This window comes from Bison bison, unplaced genomic scaffold, assembly GCF_000754665.1.
Source record: "Bison bison bison isolate TAMUID 2011002044 unplaced genomic scaffold, Bison_UMD1.0 scf7180017864295, whole genome shotgun sequence".
NCBI lineage: Eukaryota > Metazoa > Chordata > Mammalia > Artiodactyla > Bovidae > Bison > Bison bison.
Window position 1 is genome coordinate 3,938,827 of NW_011494867.1, and position 16,583 is coordinate 3,955,409.

At 44.3% G+C, this 16,583-nt stretch overlaps 1 protein-coding gene across 1 annotated transcript in view; it reads right to left on the reverse strand.

Annotated features, from left to right (window-relative positions):
• ADAMTS18 (ADAM metallopeptidase with thrombospondin type 1 motif, 18) overlaps positions 1–16,583 on the reverse strand; it is a 149,824-nt gene that overhangs the window by 51,318 nt on the left and 81,923 nt on the right. The window contains exons 10-13 of the mRNA XM_010850857.1: positions 16,215–16,352; positions 13,977–14,130; positions 6,625–6,720; positions 3,506–3,654 (exon numbers count right to left, since the gene is read on the reverse strand). Coding sequence (XP_010849159.1) covers positions 3,506–3,654; positions 6,625–6,720; positions 13,977–14,130; positions 16,215–16,352 — 537 coding nt within the window. The remainder of the gene's footprint in view (positions 1–3,505; positions 3,655–6,624; positions 6,721–13,976; positions 14,131–16,214; positions 16,353–16,583) is intronic.

The following is a 16,583-nucleotide window of genomic DNA, read 5'->3' on the forward strand; positions in this document are numbered from 1 at the left end:
CCCCCCCCCCCCCCAGCCTGGTGCCCTAAACAAGGCCTGCCACTCTGAAAGGGAGCCTCCGTCTCTTCTGGCTACCCATTTGCAAAATCATCAGATGAAACAACAGGTTTCAGCTCATGCATCTGTTCCACCCTGATTGACAGCAAATGCCTGGAAAAGTCTTTTGAGAAAGTTCCCGAGGCAGAGTAGAGATCAGCAAAACACAGGGGCTTTGGTGAATGGGTCTGTCACAGACATGGGGCAAAGACAAAGGGCCACATGTGCTGGGTCTGGCCATTCCAGGACCAGATAACCTTTCAGTCCTTTTGAAGCTGAAAAGTTTGATAAATCCATGAATCAACTAGAAATAATTCATTTTTTTATGAAACAAAATATGCTCTGGGAAAACCATCATTATGTGAAATAAAAAGCTCACATTGCTTTTCACATGAAGAAATGAAAGTACTCAAGCTGAGTGATCTGAACAGACCAAATGTTTCAACTGAATCAAGAAAGAAATCAGTAACCTGAAAGAGGAAAAAACCAGCCTTAGGACGACAACATGAACTAAGAATGGAGAACTGATTCAATTGTTTCCAAACAGCCAATCATTTACTTGCTTTATTTGTGACTTTGTGCATAATTAACCAAAATCCTGATTAGCCTCAATCTTGTTTGAGATGATAAAATTGCACCAAACTGAACCACTCGAATGATTAATTCTTGTATTAGGTGTTTCTAAAATTACAGTATGCTATTTCCAAGAACAATTTCTTGTTATAATAAGAGCTCTCAATCCCACAGATATGAGAGAGGCTTTAATTTAAATCTCAGGGGCGTCATTCATGCACTTCACCAGCAGAGCTATTGAATTAGGTAATCTCTTTCGTTCTTGGGAAAATATCGAGATTGTAAAATGTTGCGATGTATGAAAACCAGATCCACGAAATACGCTGCAAAAATGAAAAGTAATAGAATGATTCTAAAAATTCTATCCAAGACACGGGCTATACTCAGTGTATGTGGAGGGTGGTTTTAATGATCTGGTCTAAACTGTAAATGCATCACAAGTCTTCCTTTCATTATAGTGAGTTACTGGGTCTGATTAGAGCAGAATGACTTAACAAGGGAATGACTGTGCCCCCTCAGGATGCTGGGCCACGTCTGGAGATATTTTCATTGCCACGACTTGGAAGTTGAGTAGGGAGGGGGAGTCGTCTTACTGGCATGGAGTGGGTAGAGCTCAGAACTATTACTAAACACCTTGCCACGTACAGGACAAACCTTCACAACAGAAAAATTTTCAACCTAAACGTTAAGAGTGCCGAAGCTTAGAGATCCTACATCAGCCTCTGAGATATTCCAAATGCCACCTAACAAACCCTGGTCAAAGAATCTCCAAACCCTCCCTTATATTAGGGAACAAACTGGCCTCTTGATCCAGCTCAGATGCTGACTCAGGTGACTATTTGTCTTTTCAAAATTTCCTTTTGCTGTAGTTTCATTATTTATTTACATTCTCAACCTACTAAACATCAGTGCTTACAATGTGCCAGGCACTTTATAAATACCAGCACTTATAAACACCAGCTCATATGAGGTAGATCCTGTCATTATCTCATTTTTTACAAATGAGGGACGTAGGGCAGGACAGGGAGAGTCAGTTGTCCAAGGCCACCCAGCTAGGCAGGGGCGGAGTAGGAGGCAAACTCAGGTACTGGGCCTAAGAGCCTCTGTTCTCAACATCCATACCAAGTCATGCTGGAAAATTAAATCCACTGTTTTCCAAGGTCCCATCACTTTCTTCTCACTCCATCGCCTTCTCTCATGTCTGATTTCATCAGGAAGCCCTCTCCCCACTGCTTCTGAGGGCTGACCCTCTGTTACCCGTATTCCTGGTGAGTTTAGGACATGTGTGTGTTTGTGCCTAATCATGTCCAACTCTTTGTGACCCCATGGACTGTAGCCCACCAGGTTCCTCTGTCCATAGGATTCTCAAGGCAAGAATACTGGAGTGGGTTGCCATTTCCTCCTCCAGGGGATCTTCCCAACCCAGGGATCGAACCCAGGTTTCTTATATCTCCTGCATTGGCAGGTAGGTTCTTTACCATAGTGCCATCTGGGAAGCCCACAGGTTTAGGATGAAGATAATTAAAAACCACGTGGATCTCCAAACTTTCGCTGAATGTCCCCTGGATGCTCCCCAGTGTGCCAGAAACTCTACAGACACAATTTCCAATCTCCTCAAACCATCTGAAGTGGGTGTTCTCATCTCCATCTTATATGTTAACCCAACCTCCAAGTTCAAGCAACCTTCCCAGAGCGACGCCATTAATACGTGGTGGACCCAGAATCTGGAGTCACATCTTTCTGTTTCCAAGTCCTGAGCTCTCTTGACATCACGCCGCCCATCAGGAAACATATATCTCACACGCGCTGCATGGGGGAATTAGGGCCGAGGAAAGTAACATGACACCACCTTCTCTGCACAGAGACAGACAGCTCAGAATCTCAAGGCCACCAGATCAGAGGGTGCCCATGAGCCAGTTTCACCCCAGAGGTATTTGATGAGTCCTCCCAGCCTTTTATTTTTCTAAAGAAAATTGAATGTGTGGTCGATATTTTACAAATTAGGAAATTTCACAACATTTTTTTCAGATTTCTGGTTTCTCTTTAAAAATCAGGCATATCTGTCAACACGTGCTGATGTACATTCCTGCAGGGCAAAAATCCACATGCTTTCTCCAGGTCATCAGTTTCTCACACACACACGCATGCACTCACACACCGTCCACCAGCCAAGCTTCTATGTTCTACAGTATCCCAGGCACGCAGCTCTAATTTAGATGCCGAAAGTAATCCACCCCATTACTGGAATCTGTGATCAGCAGTCAGAGAATAAACTCCTTTGCTCTTTTCAGGTTTCTGCCCAGCTCACCTCCCCCAGCGCACTTGTTGCTGTTTAGTCGATAAGCTGTGTCCGACTCTTTTGCGACCCCATGGACTATAGCCCCCAGGTGGCTCAGTGGGTAAAGAATCCGCCTACAATGCAGGAGACACAAGAGCCATGGGTTCGATCCCTGGGTTGGGACGATCCCCTGGAATAGGAAATGGCAAGCCACTCCAGTATTCTTGCCTGGCAGGCTGCAGTCCATGGGGCTGCAAAGAGTTGGACACAACTGAGCGACTAAGCAGCAGGGACTGTAGCCCAGCAGGCTCCTCTGTCCATGGGATTCTCCAGGCAGGAATACTGGAGTGGGTTGCCACTTCTTCCTCTAGGGGATCTCCCCAACCCAGGGATCGAACTTGAGTCTCCTGCAGGGGCAGGTGGGTTCTTTACCACTGAGCCACCAGGGAAGTGCACACAGTGTTTATATACAAACAGTAAAACCCTCGTTGATTGCTATTAACCAGACAGAAGAAAACCACCCTTAAAAACAGGCATAAGCAAGATAAACAAATAGGCAAGATGGAGCAGGCTGAAAGTTCGCGTCTTACAAACACGGACTTTCTGTCGAAGCCTTACTTGGGGTTGTTGCAATGTCTCTCCTGATACCTGACACCTCCGCCACACGTTCGGGAACACTCTGACCACTTCGACCAGGCGGACCACTGGCCGTGGATGGGCCGGGGCCCCAGGTCCCCCAGCTTGACACACTGGCCTTGCCGACACCACTGTGAAAACAATGTGTGACATTCAGAGACCAGCTGGGAAAGCGGGCAGAGGTTAGACACCTGCGGGACAACGGGAAAAACCCGTCTGGCAGCAAACAGGAGGCTGCAGATGCTCTCGAGGCATTGCTAGCCACCCCTGCCGGTACCCCGTGTTCAGCGCGTGCATTCTGAACGGCTGACATCTACGGGAAAGGGCATCTGTCACCAGCGGGCTGAGTAGGGCAGGCTTTGTGAGCCATCCGGGTGACGTGTGCAGATAAGGGTCCACCCAAGAGCCCAGGGAGGCAGCGCAGATGTGCCCACGGAGCCTGCCTTGACATTTGCAAACAATGGGGTGCAGAGAACCCCAGGCTCATGCCTTCCAAGGGAATCTGTTTTTCAGACAGGAACACAGAATTTATCATGATGATTATCACATGAGATAGACAGGTATAATTATGCATACATTTTTATTTCAAACCATCCCCATAAGAGCATTTCTGATGACACCGAGTAGCTTTCAGGCCACACAAACTGTGCCTCTAGGGAACCCTTTGCCCCCGTCTGTATGAAAGGTCCGGCTGATGACTTTGGGCAGAGTGTCCCTTCCAAACTAGCTCTGGGTCTCTCCTGGGCTGGTGATCTGCTCAAGTTCAAGAGCTGTTTTCTGTGCAGATCTTTCCATCTGTATTCTCCTTTGTCCTTCAGTCCAGTTATGCGGGTTCCCTCTGTCCCTTGGGGCCCCCAAGGAGTGGTTTTCTTCCCCTGTGGTGCTTTTATTATGAGCAAGTTCTGCATGACTTAGCATGACTGCACACTTGCCTAAAAGCCGCTGCAATGAGATCCAAAGAGTTGGGGTTTGGATCATGCCAGGTTCTACCGAGGAGTGGGGGTTCAGTTACAGAATTAAGGGGAGGGGGTTTTCACTTTCAAATCTCCACTTTTCCCCTGTGACACCCTTGGCTTCGTGGCTGTTTGCTATTTGCAAGGCTTGGTTGCGAGTGTATTGGGACGAGGTCAAAAGAGGACTTCCTCTCAATTCCTTGCCATGTGCTTATGAGCTCCCCCAGTTCTCTTTCCCCAGATTCCTTGCCACTTCAGAGTTTACACGAAATCATACCGCATGCCTCAGAACTTTGAAGGGGGGATGATGGGTCATTTGAGGATTTTGTCAACCATAAGCATGAATCTGAACCTTCCCCACCAGGAATATGATTTTCCTGGGCTAAGCTCAGTGGTTGTGACAAAGTAACAACAGCCAACAACAATAACAGAAGCAGCTACAGTTTATGAAGTTGCTTATAGGTCCACAAGGATGCCACAGAAGGGTGGGGGAAACTTGATACAGTAACTAATACAACTCTCACAAAGCATGAAGCAGTGAATAACTGAGTGAGAGAAATTTAGCAAAGAAATACTAACTTGCTCAAACTACCCAACTAGCAACACAATTAGCAAAGACTGGGATTAAACTCAGTCGCCTAAGCTCCAATGGCAGACAGTAAAGAGGAACTAAAGAGCCTCTTGATGAGTGTGAAGGAAGTAAGTGAAAAAGCTGGTTTAAAACTCAACATTCAAAAAACTAAGATCATGGCATCCAGTCCCATCACTTCATGGCAAATAAATACATGGGGAAAAAGTGGAAGCAGTGACAGATTTTATTTTCTTGGGCTCCAAAATCACTGCAGACAGTGACTACAGCCATGAAATTAAAAGACCACTTGCTCCTTGGAAGAAGTTATGACAAACCTAGACAGCATATTAAAAAGCTGAGACATCACTCTGCTGACAAAGGCCCATATAGTGAAAGCTATGGTTTTTCCAGTAGTCATGTACTGATGTGAGAGTTGGACCATTAAGAAGGCTGAGTGCCAAAGAATTGATGCTTTTGAATTGTGGTGCTCGAAGAGTCCCTTGGACAGCAAGGAGCTCAAACCAGCCAATCCTAAAGGAAATAAACTCTGAATATTCACCGGAAGGACTGATGCTGAAGCTCCAATACTTTGGTCACTTGATGGAAAAAGCCTGCTCAATGGAAAAGACCCTGATGCAGGGAAAGATTGAAGACAGGAAGAGAAGGGGATGACAGAGGATGAGATGGTTGGATGGCATCAACGACTCAATGGACATGAGTTTGACCAAGCTCTGGGAGATGGTGAAGGTCAGGGAGGCCTGGTGTGCTGCAGTCCATGTGGTCACAAAGAGTTGAACACAACTTAGTAACTGAACAACAACTATTAGAACATTTAGGTATTTCTAATCTAAGAGAATTTACTATAAGGGACAGAATGCCTCTATCGGGCATGTCAGAAGCTCATTGATGGCCCTGGGAGGGGAGTCTCAGATGTGCTGTATGGAGGGGCAGTCCTTTCTTTGTTACTGAAGGAAATACCTGCTTCCTGAGACTTGTCTATACTGAATCAAGTTTAAAAAGCAAACAGTCGAGGGGCTCCCCCAGCGGTCCAGTGGTTAAGAATCCGCCTTGCAATGCAGGGGGGCATGGGTTCAATCCTTTACTGGGGAACTAAGATCCCACATGCTGTGGAGCAACTAAGCCCATGTGTTGCAACTGCAGAGTCTGAGCACCACCACTAGAGAGTCCGTGTGCTGCGATGAAGAGCCCACATGGCCCAGAGGTGGTTCTGTGGGCCACAGCGAAGAGCTGACATAGCCAAATAAATATAAATTGTTAAAACAGCAAACAGACAATGAAACCCTCCAGCTCACTGAAAGAGAAACACTTAAGCCCAAGCCTCCATCTAAAAACGGAAAACAAAGGCAGAAGGAAAAAACCCTTCTTAAAAAAAATGGAGCCAACTCGGCTATATTAGCTATGAGTTTGAGAAGAGCTGCTAAAGAATAGCTAGTTAATTGAAAGCGAAGTCAGAAAATAGATGCAGCCAAAGCATTCCGTTCTGAGGTCACGGTACACGTAGTTTGGGTCCACTGCGTCATTAAGTCTCTAGAACTAAGAACTAGTATGCAGTTTACCATACTTAAGCCACAAACGGTCCCTTCCGCGGCAGGCATGAACTTGGTCTCACACCTGTGGCCCACTCGGTGGCACCAAAGGGATTTGCAAATGTCCTGAAAGGAAAGAAGGAGCTGGTAAGTGTGATGATACAATAAAAATGAAAATATCCAAAGCTGTTGTACACCACATTCTGTTTTGGGGTGGCTGAAATGGGATGTTATCTGGAAAGGAGAGGCAAGTGAAGTTAGTGGTGGCAAAGTAACTGGTAAAACGTCCTAGCAAACGTAGAAGCAGGAAATTTCCACATTATCTGTATATCCGTATGTGTTTAGTAATGACTAGGAGGTAACGATAGTTAACTTAGACACTTTTAACTAAGAGATTCAGCATAGCACCATCACCACCACTATTATCATCAAAGTAGAATAGATCAAGACCGGATTAATGCAACTCTGATTCAAAGCCTTGTTCTGCATTTCCCAGGTTGCATGACCTATGGACAAGCTATAGAAGCCCTTTAAATGGCAGTTTCCTCATCTATGAATAAGTGATAAAATCAGCACTTGCCTCAGAAGGGTTATTCCCAAGGATGAAAGTGTAATGACCATTGCCTTCTTGACCTTTATAACTTTCAAGCATCTGGACAACTTCATTCTTACACCAGACCGATGAAATAAATTAACTCTCAAGCTAATTTATTTGCTTGAGAAGGAAATGGCAGAAGATGGGAGAAGGACATGGCAACCCACTCCAGTATTCTTGGCTGGGAAATCCCATGGACCGAGGAGCCTGGCGGGCTACAGTTCATGGGGTCGCAGAGTCGGACACAACTGAGTGACTAAATAACAACAAGCTGGATTGTACTCGGCAGAATGATGCCCTCTCCCCATGCAAACAACCACATCCGAGCTCTAGGAACCTGTGACTGTCCTAGGTGATAACAGCAAAGGAGCATTAAAGTTGCAAATAAAATTGATGGTGTTAATCCATTGCCTTTGAGATGGAGATGGTCTTAGATTTTCCAGATGGACCCCAGGTAATCACATGGGTCCTTAAACAGAGAAGAGGGTGCCAGAAGAGAACCAGAGAGATGGCACTGTGGGGAGGACTCAGGGAGGTGTTGCTGGCTTTTGAAGAGGGAGGAGGAGGCCATGAATCAAGGGATACAAGCAGCTTTGGGAGGCTGGAGAAGGCAAGAAAATGCCAGCTCTTCTAGAGTTTCCAGAAGGAGCACAACCTCACCAACTCTTGACTGTAGACCAGTGTGATGCATTTCAGAAGTCTACCTCCAGAACTGCAAGAAAATACATTTGAGCTGTTTTACCTCAATCAGTTCATGGAAACTGATTCCAGCAGCCACAGGTAATGAATACTGTCATTAACATCATTTAGTGGTGGACACTAGTCCTTTACATTGGGATCCCCAAGCCCCAGGGCATGGACCAGTACAGGCCTGTTAGGAACTGGGATGCACAGCAGGAGGTGAGCTGCAGGTGAGGGAGCGAAGCCTCATCTGTGTTTACAGCTGCTCCCATCGTGCTCATTACGGCTTGATCTCTGCCTCCCGTCAGGTCATTGGTGACATTAGATTCTCACAGGAGCACAATAGTGCAATGTGCTTGAATTATCCTGAAACCACTCCCTTGCCATTGCCACTGCTCTGCTCCATGGAAAGATTGTCTTCCAAGAAACGAGTCCCTGATGCGTGAAAGACTGGGGGCCATTGCCTTATATCACCTCATTTAGATGAGGGAACTGAGCAAGATGCTGGCACTCTCAAGCTGTCAAGTCACCAAGCTGGTAAGTGCCAAAGGGGCCGGATTCCAGAGTCTGGGTCCTTGACCACAGCACTGGATCTGCTTTCATTACCAACGGTTGTCAAAAAGCTCTCAACTTCTCTACCCCTTGACTGTCTATTTATAAAGTAAAGTGACTGAACCAGATTCCTTCCAGTTCAAAAGGTAAACTTGCTTTTCAGAATGACATCATAAATGGAAGGTCAAAATCACGAATCATCAGTCATTCTGTTTCATTTGCCACATTCTAGTGACCAAGGTCCATTTTGGGGAAAATTAACAATGAGGGAGAAAACAACATGATTTTTATGGTCACTTGTTGGAGCCCTGAAAATTCAGTGAACCAGGCACCCAATTCTCCAAGCATTCCAGTTAACAGAGATTCCATGGTTAGAAACACATGGCAAGAACATACTTAGAAATCTTTGACAACAAAAGTGTTCCATTAGACAGAAAACATAGGGAAACAGGAGGTGCAGGCAGCGAGTCTTGTCTTGTGGGTTGTATAGTGTGTCTCTTAAAAAGAGAAGGGAAGGACCTCTTGATCCCTGGGTTGAGAAGATCTCCTGGAGGAGGGCATGGCAAACCATTCCAGTACTCTTGCCTGAAGAATCCCATGGACAGAGGAGCCTGGCGGGCTACAGTCTGTGGGGTCACAAAGAGTCGGACACGACTGAAGTGATTTAGCACGCTTGCACAAAGTATTTCCAAATCTCAACACAGCTCATAAGACACTACATGGAAACGTTTCCCATGGAAATGGACCTGTCACTGACATTAGTAGAAAGCGTGAGGCAGCCTTCCAACTAGACGAATGAAGTTTACCATCTCCGTGCATTCCCATCTGGGTCACCCTGAATCCAAGAGGGACCAGTTAAGGTGGAAAAAACCCGTCTCTATCAAAACGAAACAGAGGGATGGGAGGTCACCATGGAAACAAAGCTGCAGCGAGAAAGGCTTTCAGAATTAAACTGCTTTCTCTCTTACAGCCCAGGTCAAGCCATAACACACACCCAGAGCCAATGTGGCAGCCACCAAAATGGCCCCAGAGTGGACCAAAGCAACAGAGGCCCCAATCCGTGGCCAACGCCAAGCCACAGGGCCAAGGAAAAGGGGCAGCTGGAGGAGACCAGGAAAATCAAGCAAAACACAGAAACACAGGGATTCCAGAGTGAAATACGACTGGCTGTGCAAACATGTTATTTCTTTTGTGGTGGAGCACAGAAGTCAAGTGTAATTATAGCCAACGACGTGTTCTGACGACCCCAGAGCCTTCAGAGCAAGCTTTCTTTCAAAAGAAACGGAAATCAGAGTTTGCACTTTTTTCTTTCTTGTTCTTACCTCTTTTTATTTTTTCAGCCTATTCATCTAACTTTTCCTTATCTATAATTCCTTAGTCTTAAGTCATAATTTAAGGGAAAAAGAAAATAAGCATGGAGACCCCAAAGGCCTTGTGTTGCCTGGATGTGATTTTTAAGGAGTCTCAGCGCTGTCCATTGTTCCATCTGGTCCCTGGGTGCCCACCTTCTCCTACTGTTTCTAATGATTGGATGCCCCTTTAAGGGAAGTATGAGATGCACAAAGGTTAAAGGTCTCTGCCAATCCAACTTTATCAAGCATCTCAAATTTAATACAACCAAAACACAATTCCCCAGCTGTCCCCCCAAATCTGTTCCATGTTCCACAGCTCACTTATGACACCCCCATCCTATCAGCTGCACAAGCCCCAAGCCCCAGAGTCATCTTTGGCTCCTCAAGAGAAGCTACTCCTGCTTCCTTGAGGAATGATGAGAAAGAGATAGAGGCAAAATTGTCCATGTTCTGAAAACGGGAGTGCTAACAATATGTGGGCTCTGATCAGATGTCCTTGGTGGCCCAGGGGTTAAGACTTCGTGCTCCCAATAAAGAGGACACAGGTTCGATCCCTGTTCAGGGAACGAAGATCCCACATGCTATGTGGAACAGCCACAAGAAAAATGTGGCCTTTGATTATCATTGTAAATCCAATAAGCAGTTACTGAGTATCTGTTAATACGTCAGGTATATGCCAGGCATTGCAGACACTCTATCTACTGAGGCAAGAGACATACACAGACAGTTAAAATATTAGTATCACAAGTCTGTGAAGGTGGCATAAAGGGTGAAAACAGAGCTCAGGGAAAGTGGAGTTTAAGTTTCCTTGGGGGAAAAACGGAGGTAATATTTGAGCTGAATCTTTAACAACAGTAATAATGAAAAAGAGAAATACTTGTCCTCATGGCCACGCAGCATTTCAGGATGGAAAGCACACAAAGACCTGTGGACACAGAACCAGGAAATGCCTGAAAAACTTACAAGCTCATCAACACAGCTGGACTCTAAGTCCCTGAGAGAGTTGCTAGAAGTTGAAATGTGATGTAGTAAATTTAGCAGATTACAAAGTAGCTGTGATTTAGATACTAGAAAGTTTCTCTTTATTCCTCCCAATGTCAAATTCTCTTTAAAATAATTTTTACTGGGGGTATAACTTCATGGTATATACCACTTCATGGCAAGTAGATGGGGAAACAATGGAAACAGTGACAAATTTTATTTTCTTGGGTCCCCAAATCACTGCAGATGGTGACTGCAGCCATGAAATTAAAAGATGCTTGCTCCTTGGAAGAAAAGCTATGACAAACCCAGACCAGCATATTAAAAAGCAGAGACATTACTTTGCCAACAAAGGTCTGCCTAGTCAAATCTATGGTTTTTCCAGTAGTCATGTATGGATGTGAGAGTTGGACTATAAAGAAAGCTGAGTGCTGAAGAATTGATGCTTTTGAACTGTGGTGTTGGAGAAGACTCTTGAGAGTCCCTTGGACTGCAAGGAGATCAACCCAGTCAATCCTAAGGGAAGTAAATCCTGAATATTCATTAGAAGGACTGATGCTGAAGCTGAAGCTCCAGTACTTTGGCCACCTGATGCGAAGAGCTAACTCACCAGGAAAGACCCTGATGGTAGGAAAGACTGAAAGCAGGAGGAAAAGGGGACTACAGAGGATGAGATGGTTAGATGGCATCACCAACTCAATGGACATGAGTTTGAGCAAACTCCAGGAGATGGTGAAGGACAGGGATGCCTGGCGTGCCGCAGTTCACGAGGTCACAAAGAGTCGGACAGGACTGAGTGACTGAACAACAACAACAAAATAACAGACATATGGGATTCCCAGGTAGAGCTAGTGATAAGGAATCTGCCTGCCATTGCAGGAGACACAAGAGATGTGGTATTTGATCCCTGGGTTGAGAAGATCCCCTGGAGAAGGCAATGGCACCCCACTCCAGTACTCTTGCCTGGAGAATCCCAGGGATGGGGAAGCCTGGTGGGCCGCCATCTCTGGGGTCGCACAGAGTCGGACACGACTGAAGCGACTGAGCAGCAGTAGCAGCAATAAAAGTAGTTTCTAAGGACTGAGTGTGAATGCTGAAGTTTAGGAAACACTGGTATTACCTAACAAGGAGGAAGCACCCATGCTCATCAGTATGGGTGAGGAGATTTGTTTAACCTCTGAAGTTGGGTGGCTTTGGGCAAATGGAATTCTCTGAGCCCCAGTTAAAAAGCAGGTGATGATTCTCCCTTCAAAAGGCTTTTGTGAAGGTTGAGAAACAGTGAAATATGTCTCTAAGCAGAACGCCGTGTGTGGAGCAGAGGCTTGCTTAGCAGTTACTACAGGGTGATGGGCGGTGGTGGTGCTGCAATGGTGGGAATGGTGGTAGAGAAAAGGAAGAGACAGGAGAGAGGAGGGGAGGGAAGAGACACAGAGATGGGAAGAGCAGCTGCCAATCTCCATAATTTCCAGGTCTCCAGACACTCAGGATTCCCATATTTCTCTTTGGATACCAGGAAGCAACCAGCTTAAAAATGATTCTACTTCTTAGTGATCAGTGGCATGGTTGCTGACCAATTAGAAGGATGTTTCTCCCATTTCTACCTCCTGGACTTTTGCTTTTTCCCATGTATCTTTTTCATAAAAAGATACGTCTTCCTTTTTTTAATTTTAAATTTTATATTGGTGTATAGTTGATTAACACCCTGATTCAATTCCTGGGTCAGGAAGGGCCCCTGGAGAAGGGATAGACGACCCACTCTAGTATTCTTGGGCTTCCCTGGTGGCTCAGCTGGTAAAGAATCCGCCTGCAACATGGGAGACCTGGGTTCGATCTCTGGGTTGGGAAGATCCCCTGGAGAAGGGAACGGCTACCCACTCCAGTATTCTGGCCTGGAGAACTGCATGGACAGATGTGCATCCCATTGACTGTATCGTCCATGGGGACGCAGAGTTGGACATGACCGAGCGACTTTCACTTTCGCAGTTGACTAACAATGTTGTGTTAGTTTCAGGTGTGCAGCAAAGATGAATGGATAAAGAAGATGTGGTATATGGATACACAATGGAATATTACTTAGCCATAAAAAAGAATGAAACAGTGCCATTTGCAACAACACAGACCGACCTAGAGATGATCATGTACTGTGCTGTGCTTAGCCACTAAGTCATGTCTGGCTCTTTGTGGTCCCATGGACCGTAGCCTACCAGGCTCCTCTGTCCGTGGGGATTTTCCAGGCAAGAATACTAGAGTGGATTGCCATTTCCTACGCCAGGGGATCTTTCCAACCCAGGGATCGAATGCGTGTCTCTTGGGTCTCCTGCATTTGGTAGGCAGATTCTTTAACACTGTACCACCTGGGAAGTTTATCATACTAAGTGAAGTAAGTCAGAGAAAGACAAATATCATATCACATCACTTATATGCAGAATCTAAAAAAAATGATACAAACTTATTTACAAAACAGGTAAGTGTTCCTTGAAAGAAAGACTTCACACAAAAATCTTGTTAAAATTACTCAAGAGAGACTTTGAATTTTTACATACCAAAAGAAGTTAGCTGCCAAAGATTGTGTTCATATTACTGTAAAAGGTATATGTATGCATTTTGAAGGGGTGATGGTCTTATATGAATTACATTAAAGGTGAGGGTAGGATGATTTAAGAGAATAACACTGAAACATGTACATTACCATACATAAAATACATGACCAGAGCAAGTTCTGTGCGTGAAGTAAGGCAGCCAAAGCTGGTCCTCTGGGACAACCCAGAGGGATAGGGTAGGGAGGGAGGTGGGAGGAGGGGTTCAGGATGGGGGGACACATGTATACCTGTGGCTGATTCACGATGATGTATGGTAAAAACCATCACAATACTGTAAAGTAATTATCCTCCAATTAAATTAATTAATTAAAAAAAAAAGAGTATGAAACACAATGAAATGAACAAAAACAGTTACGAGCATTAGGTGAAAGCCATTGTATCTAGATTTACTACTTGTGATAAAATCATTGTCTACAGAGGAGGAATTTGGTATTTAAACCAGGCACGGTCTACGGGGGATAAGTCTGGATAATTCATCGACAGTAAAATTGCCACTTAATTATCACGCCAAACAAATGACATTTTAGAGGTAACCCAGACTCTAACCCTTGGCCTTAGCAAACCAAATGTTTATACTTCTGTTAGACTCTTAATGTAGGTTTGGAATCACAAGAAACATACCTTCACAAGACCAAGGCCGCATAACTTGGCTTTGGCCCCAAACTGCCACTTGCACTGCGTGTCGGCGTCGTACATCTGTCCTGGCAGTTTGTCTGGGTATTTATACTGTCCTGTTTGCTTGGGCTCATCCACCAGACACCCAGCCTGAGGTGTGCTGCAATAACACATCCTTATTAGTTCTCATGTTTATCTGTGATCTCGCCACACAGAACACTACACCTCTGAATGCATTCACGCAAAGGAAAATGTAACATGGCAAAGCAATAGGCACGTGCATAAAATTAAGAGTGAGTCCTGTCCTGTCTAAGAAAACAAAATTTACAGGACCACAAAGTGTTTATGTGGGACCGGAAGTTACAGTTATCTGACTGGTTAAGCTTGGCCTGCGAGGAGATGGGGAACGTCAACTTTCCCCAACAGTCTCATTCAACAATATTCAACAAATTTTTACTGCGTGCCTGCTCTGTGGTGAGTACTAAAGTCATAAAATAAACTAGAGACAATTACTTGTCTCCACAAAGTTGAAAGTCATGCTGTGTGTGTGTTTGTTTTAAACAGATAATGGGGTGTGGTCAAAGATGTATTTTACCTCCAGTAATCTCTATGAGCAACAAATGAATAAGGTTTTTGAAAGAAATCAGGAGAAAGGATACAATGGGAACAAAGCAGAACAATCTCCCCGAAGTATACTGAACTGGGATGTGTTGGAAAAAAGCACAGTCCAAATGGGGTGGATTTTCATGCACCTTATCTCCACTTACTTAAATTAATTAAACTAGGGTGTCAGTGAGAGATAAAACAGCATGGTGGTTACACATGACTTTGGAGTCAGACAGATGGGGGTCTAGTCAACCAAGCCAATACAACCAACTCCTGTGTATCTGATTACTAACAGAATCTGACTTCTGTAAGAGTTGTTCACAGATCAAGCAAGACAAAGTAACACGCTCAACAGAACACAGGAAGCATTCAAAGTTAGCTTTTCTTGTTCTTATTGTCATCATCAGCCGAAAGAATTTAACTATATCATATTCAACTTATAGTAAGAAATTCAATTTATACTAAGTTGACCTTGATTTATCATATTTATTGATTTTATTCTCACATGAGATAGGAAAGGTAACTTTAGGCCCCAGACCGTAAATTGAAAATTAGTAAGAATTTCTCCTATGTGACAAAGTCACATAGCAAAAGCATTGTTAATATTTCACTGTCCTTTGGGGCATCATTTGGTTTGACATCCTTCCACTGAATCATCCTTGCCTGTGTGTATGGCTAATTCTGTAAACATCTGCAAATAATATGCAATGGTACAGGTTAAAGAAAAAGTATTAAGAGAATTAATTCCCAAAGAAACTTGGTTAGTTTCCCTAATACCTGGTCAAGAGGAGATGCCTTTAGAACCTGAGTGTTCTTGTGCGTCAACATAGATTAACAAGATACATCTGCACACATGTAAAAAATGAGATACATGCATACATGTCTAATGCCTCTAGTGTTGCATAATGTCCAAATGGTTAAATATGTATTATATTTAATAAAATCAAAGGAAACTTCAAATAGTGTCAAGCTGGTGTTCATTATTTAATACAAATCAAACAGTGCTACCTTCCTAACTCCCATTTTACTAATGTAATAAATCTAGGAGTTCTGAGTTACTGAAGGAATTTTACATAGCTATCATGCCCTTTGGATGTCTTTTGGACACCAAGTTAGCTCCTGGCCATTTCAAACAAGATAGCCAATCGCCACAATGCTCCATTCATTGTAAAACAAACACTCTATTTTAGTACTTTTAATACTCTTATGACCGAGTTGATTGACTAGATTAAAATAATCAGTCACAATAGAAAGATAATATACCCAGCAACCTCTGGATGTCTTAGAGGAGACAGTTCTAAGCACAGCTTTTGGAGTCATAACAGATCTAAGTGTGTGTCTTTTGTCCTCAACTGACCAGCTGTAGAACCTTCAGTAACACTATTAACCACCCGAAGACTCAATTTCCTCAACTCTAAAATGAGGATAATAACAGGATTGACGTGAGGACTGACTGAGGCATTACGTGGAGAACATGTAACACGGTATTAGGCCTTCTGTGTATTTTTTTCAGCCACAGTCATGACAATATCATCATCATCATCAACCCTCCAAGTATTTGTTTTCAGTCTACTGAGCACCATTCACAGTCACTCCTCCAAATCTGGGAATGCCCTTGGCCCCGGCTTGTCTTCTTACCTAAGGAATTTCTTGAGGTACTGCCGGCTGCATGAAGACCATGAAAACACACCATTGTTTCCGGTCAGCGTGGGTGACATGATATTGCCTTCCGTTTTCCTGCAGGGGTTGCCTTCTCCATCATGAACCATGCCGAAACTAAAACAGAAAGCAAACAGAAAGGCTTCTGTGAACCCATTTTCCAAACTATAAGCAGAGGATGAAAAAGATGTACTGAGAATCAGGGAACCCAAGGGAGGGACAGAGTTACTGAATTGTAAGAAAAGAGAAGTGAAGTGAAGTGAAGTTGCTCAGTCGTGTCCGACTCTTTGCCACCCCATGGACTGTAGCCTACCAGGCTCCTCTGTCCATGGGATTTTCCAGGCAATA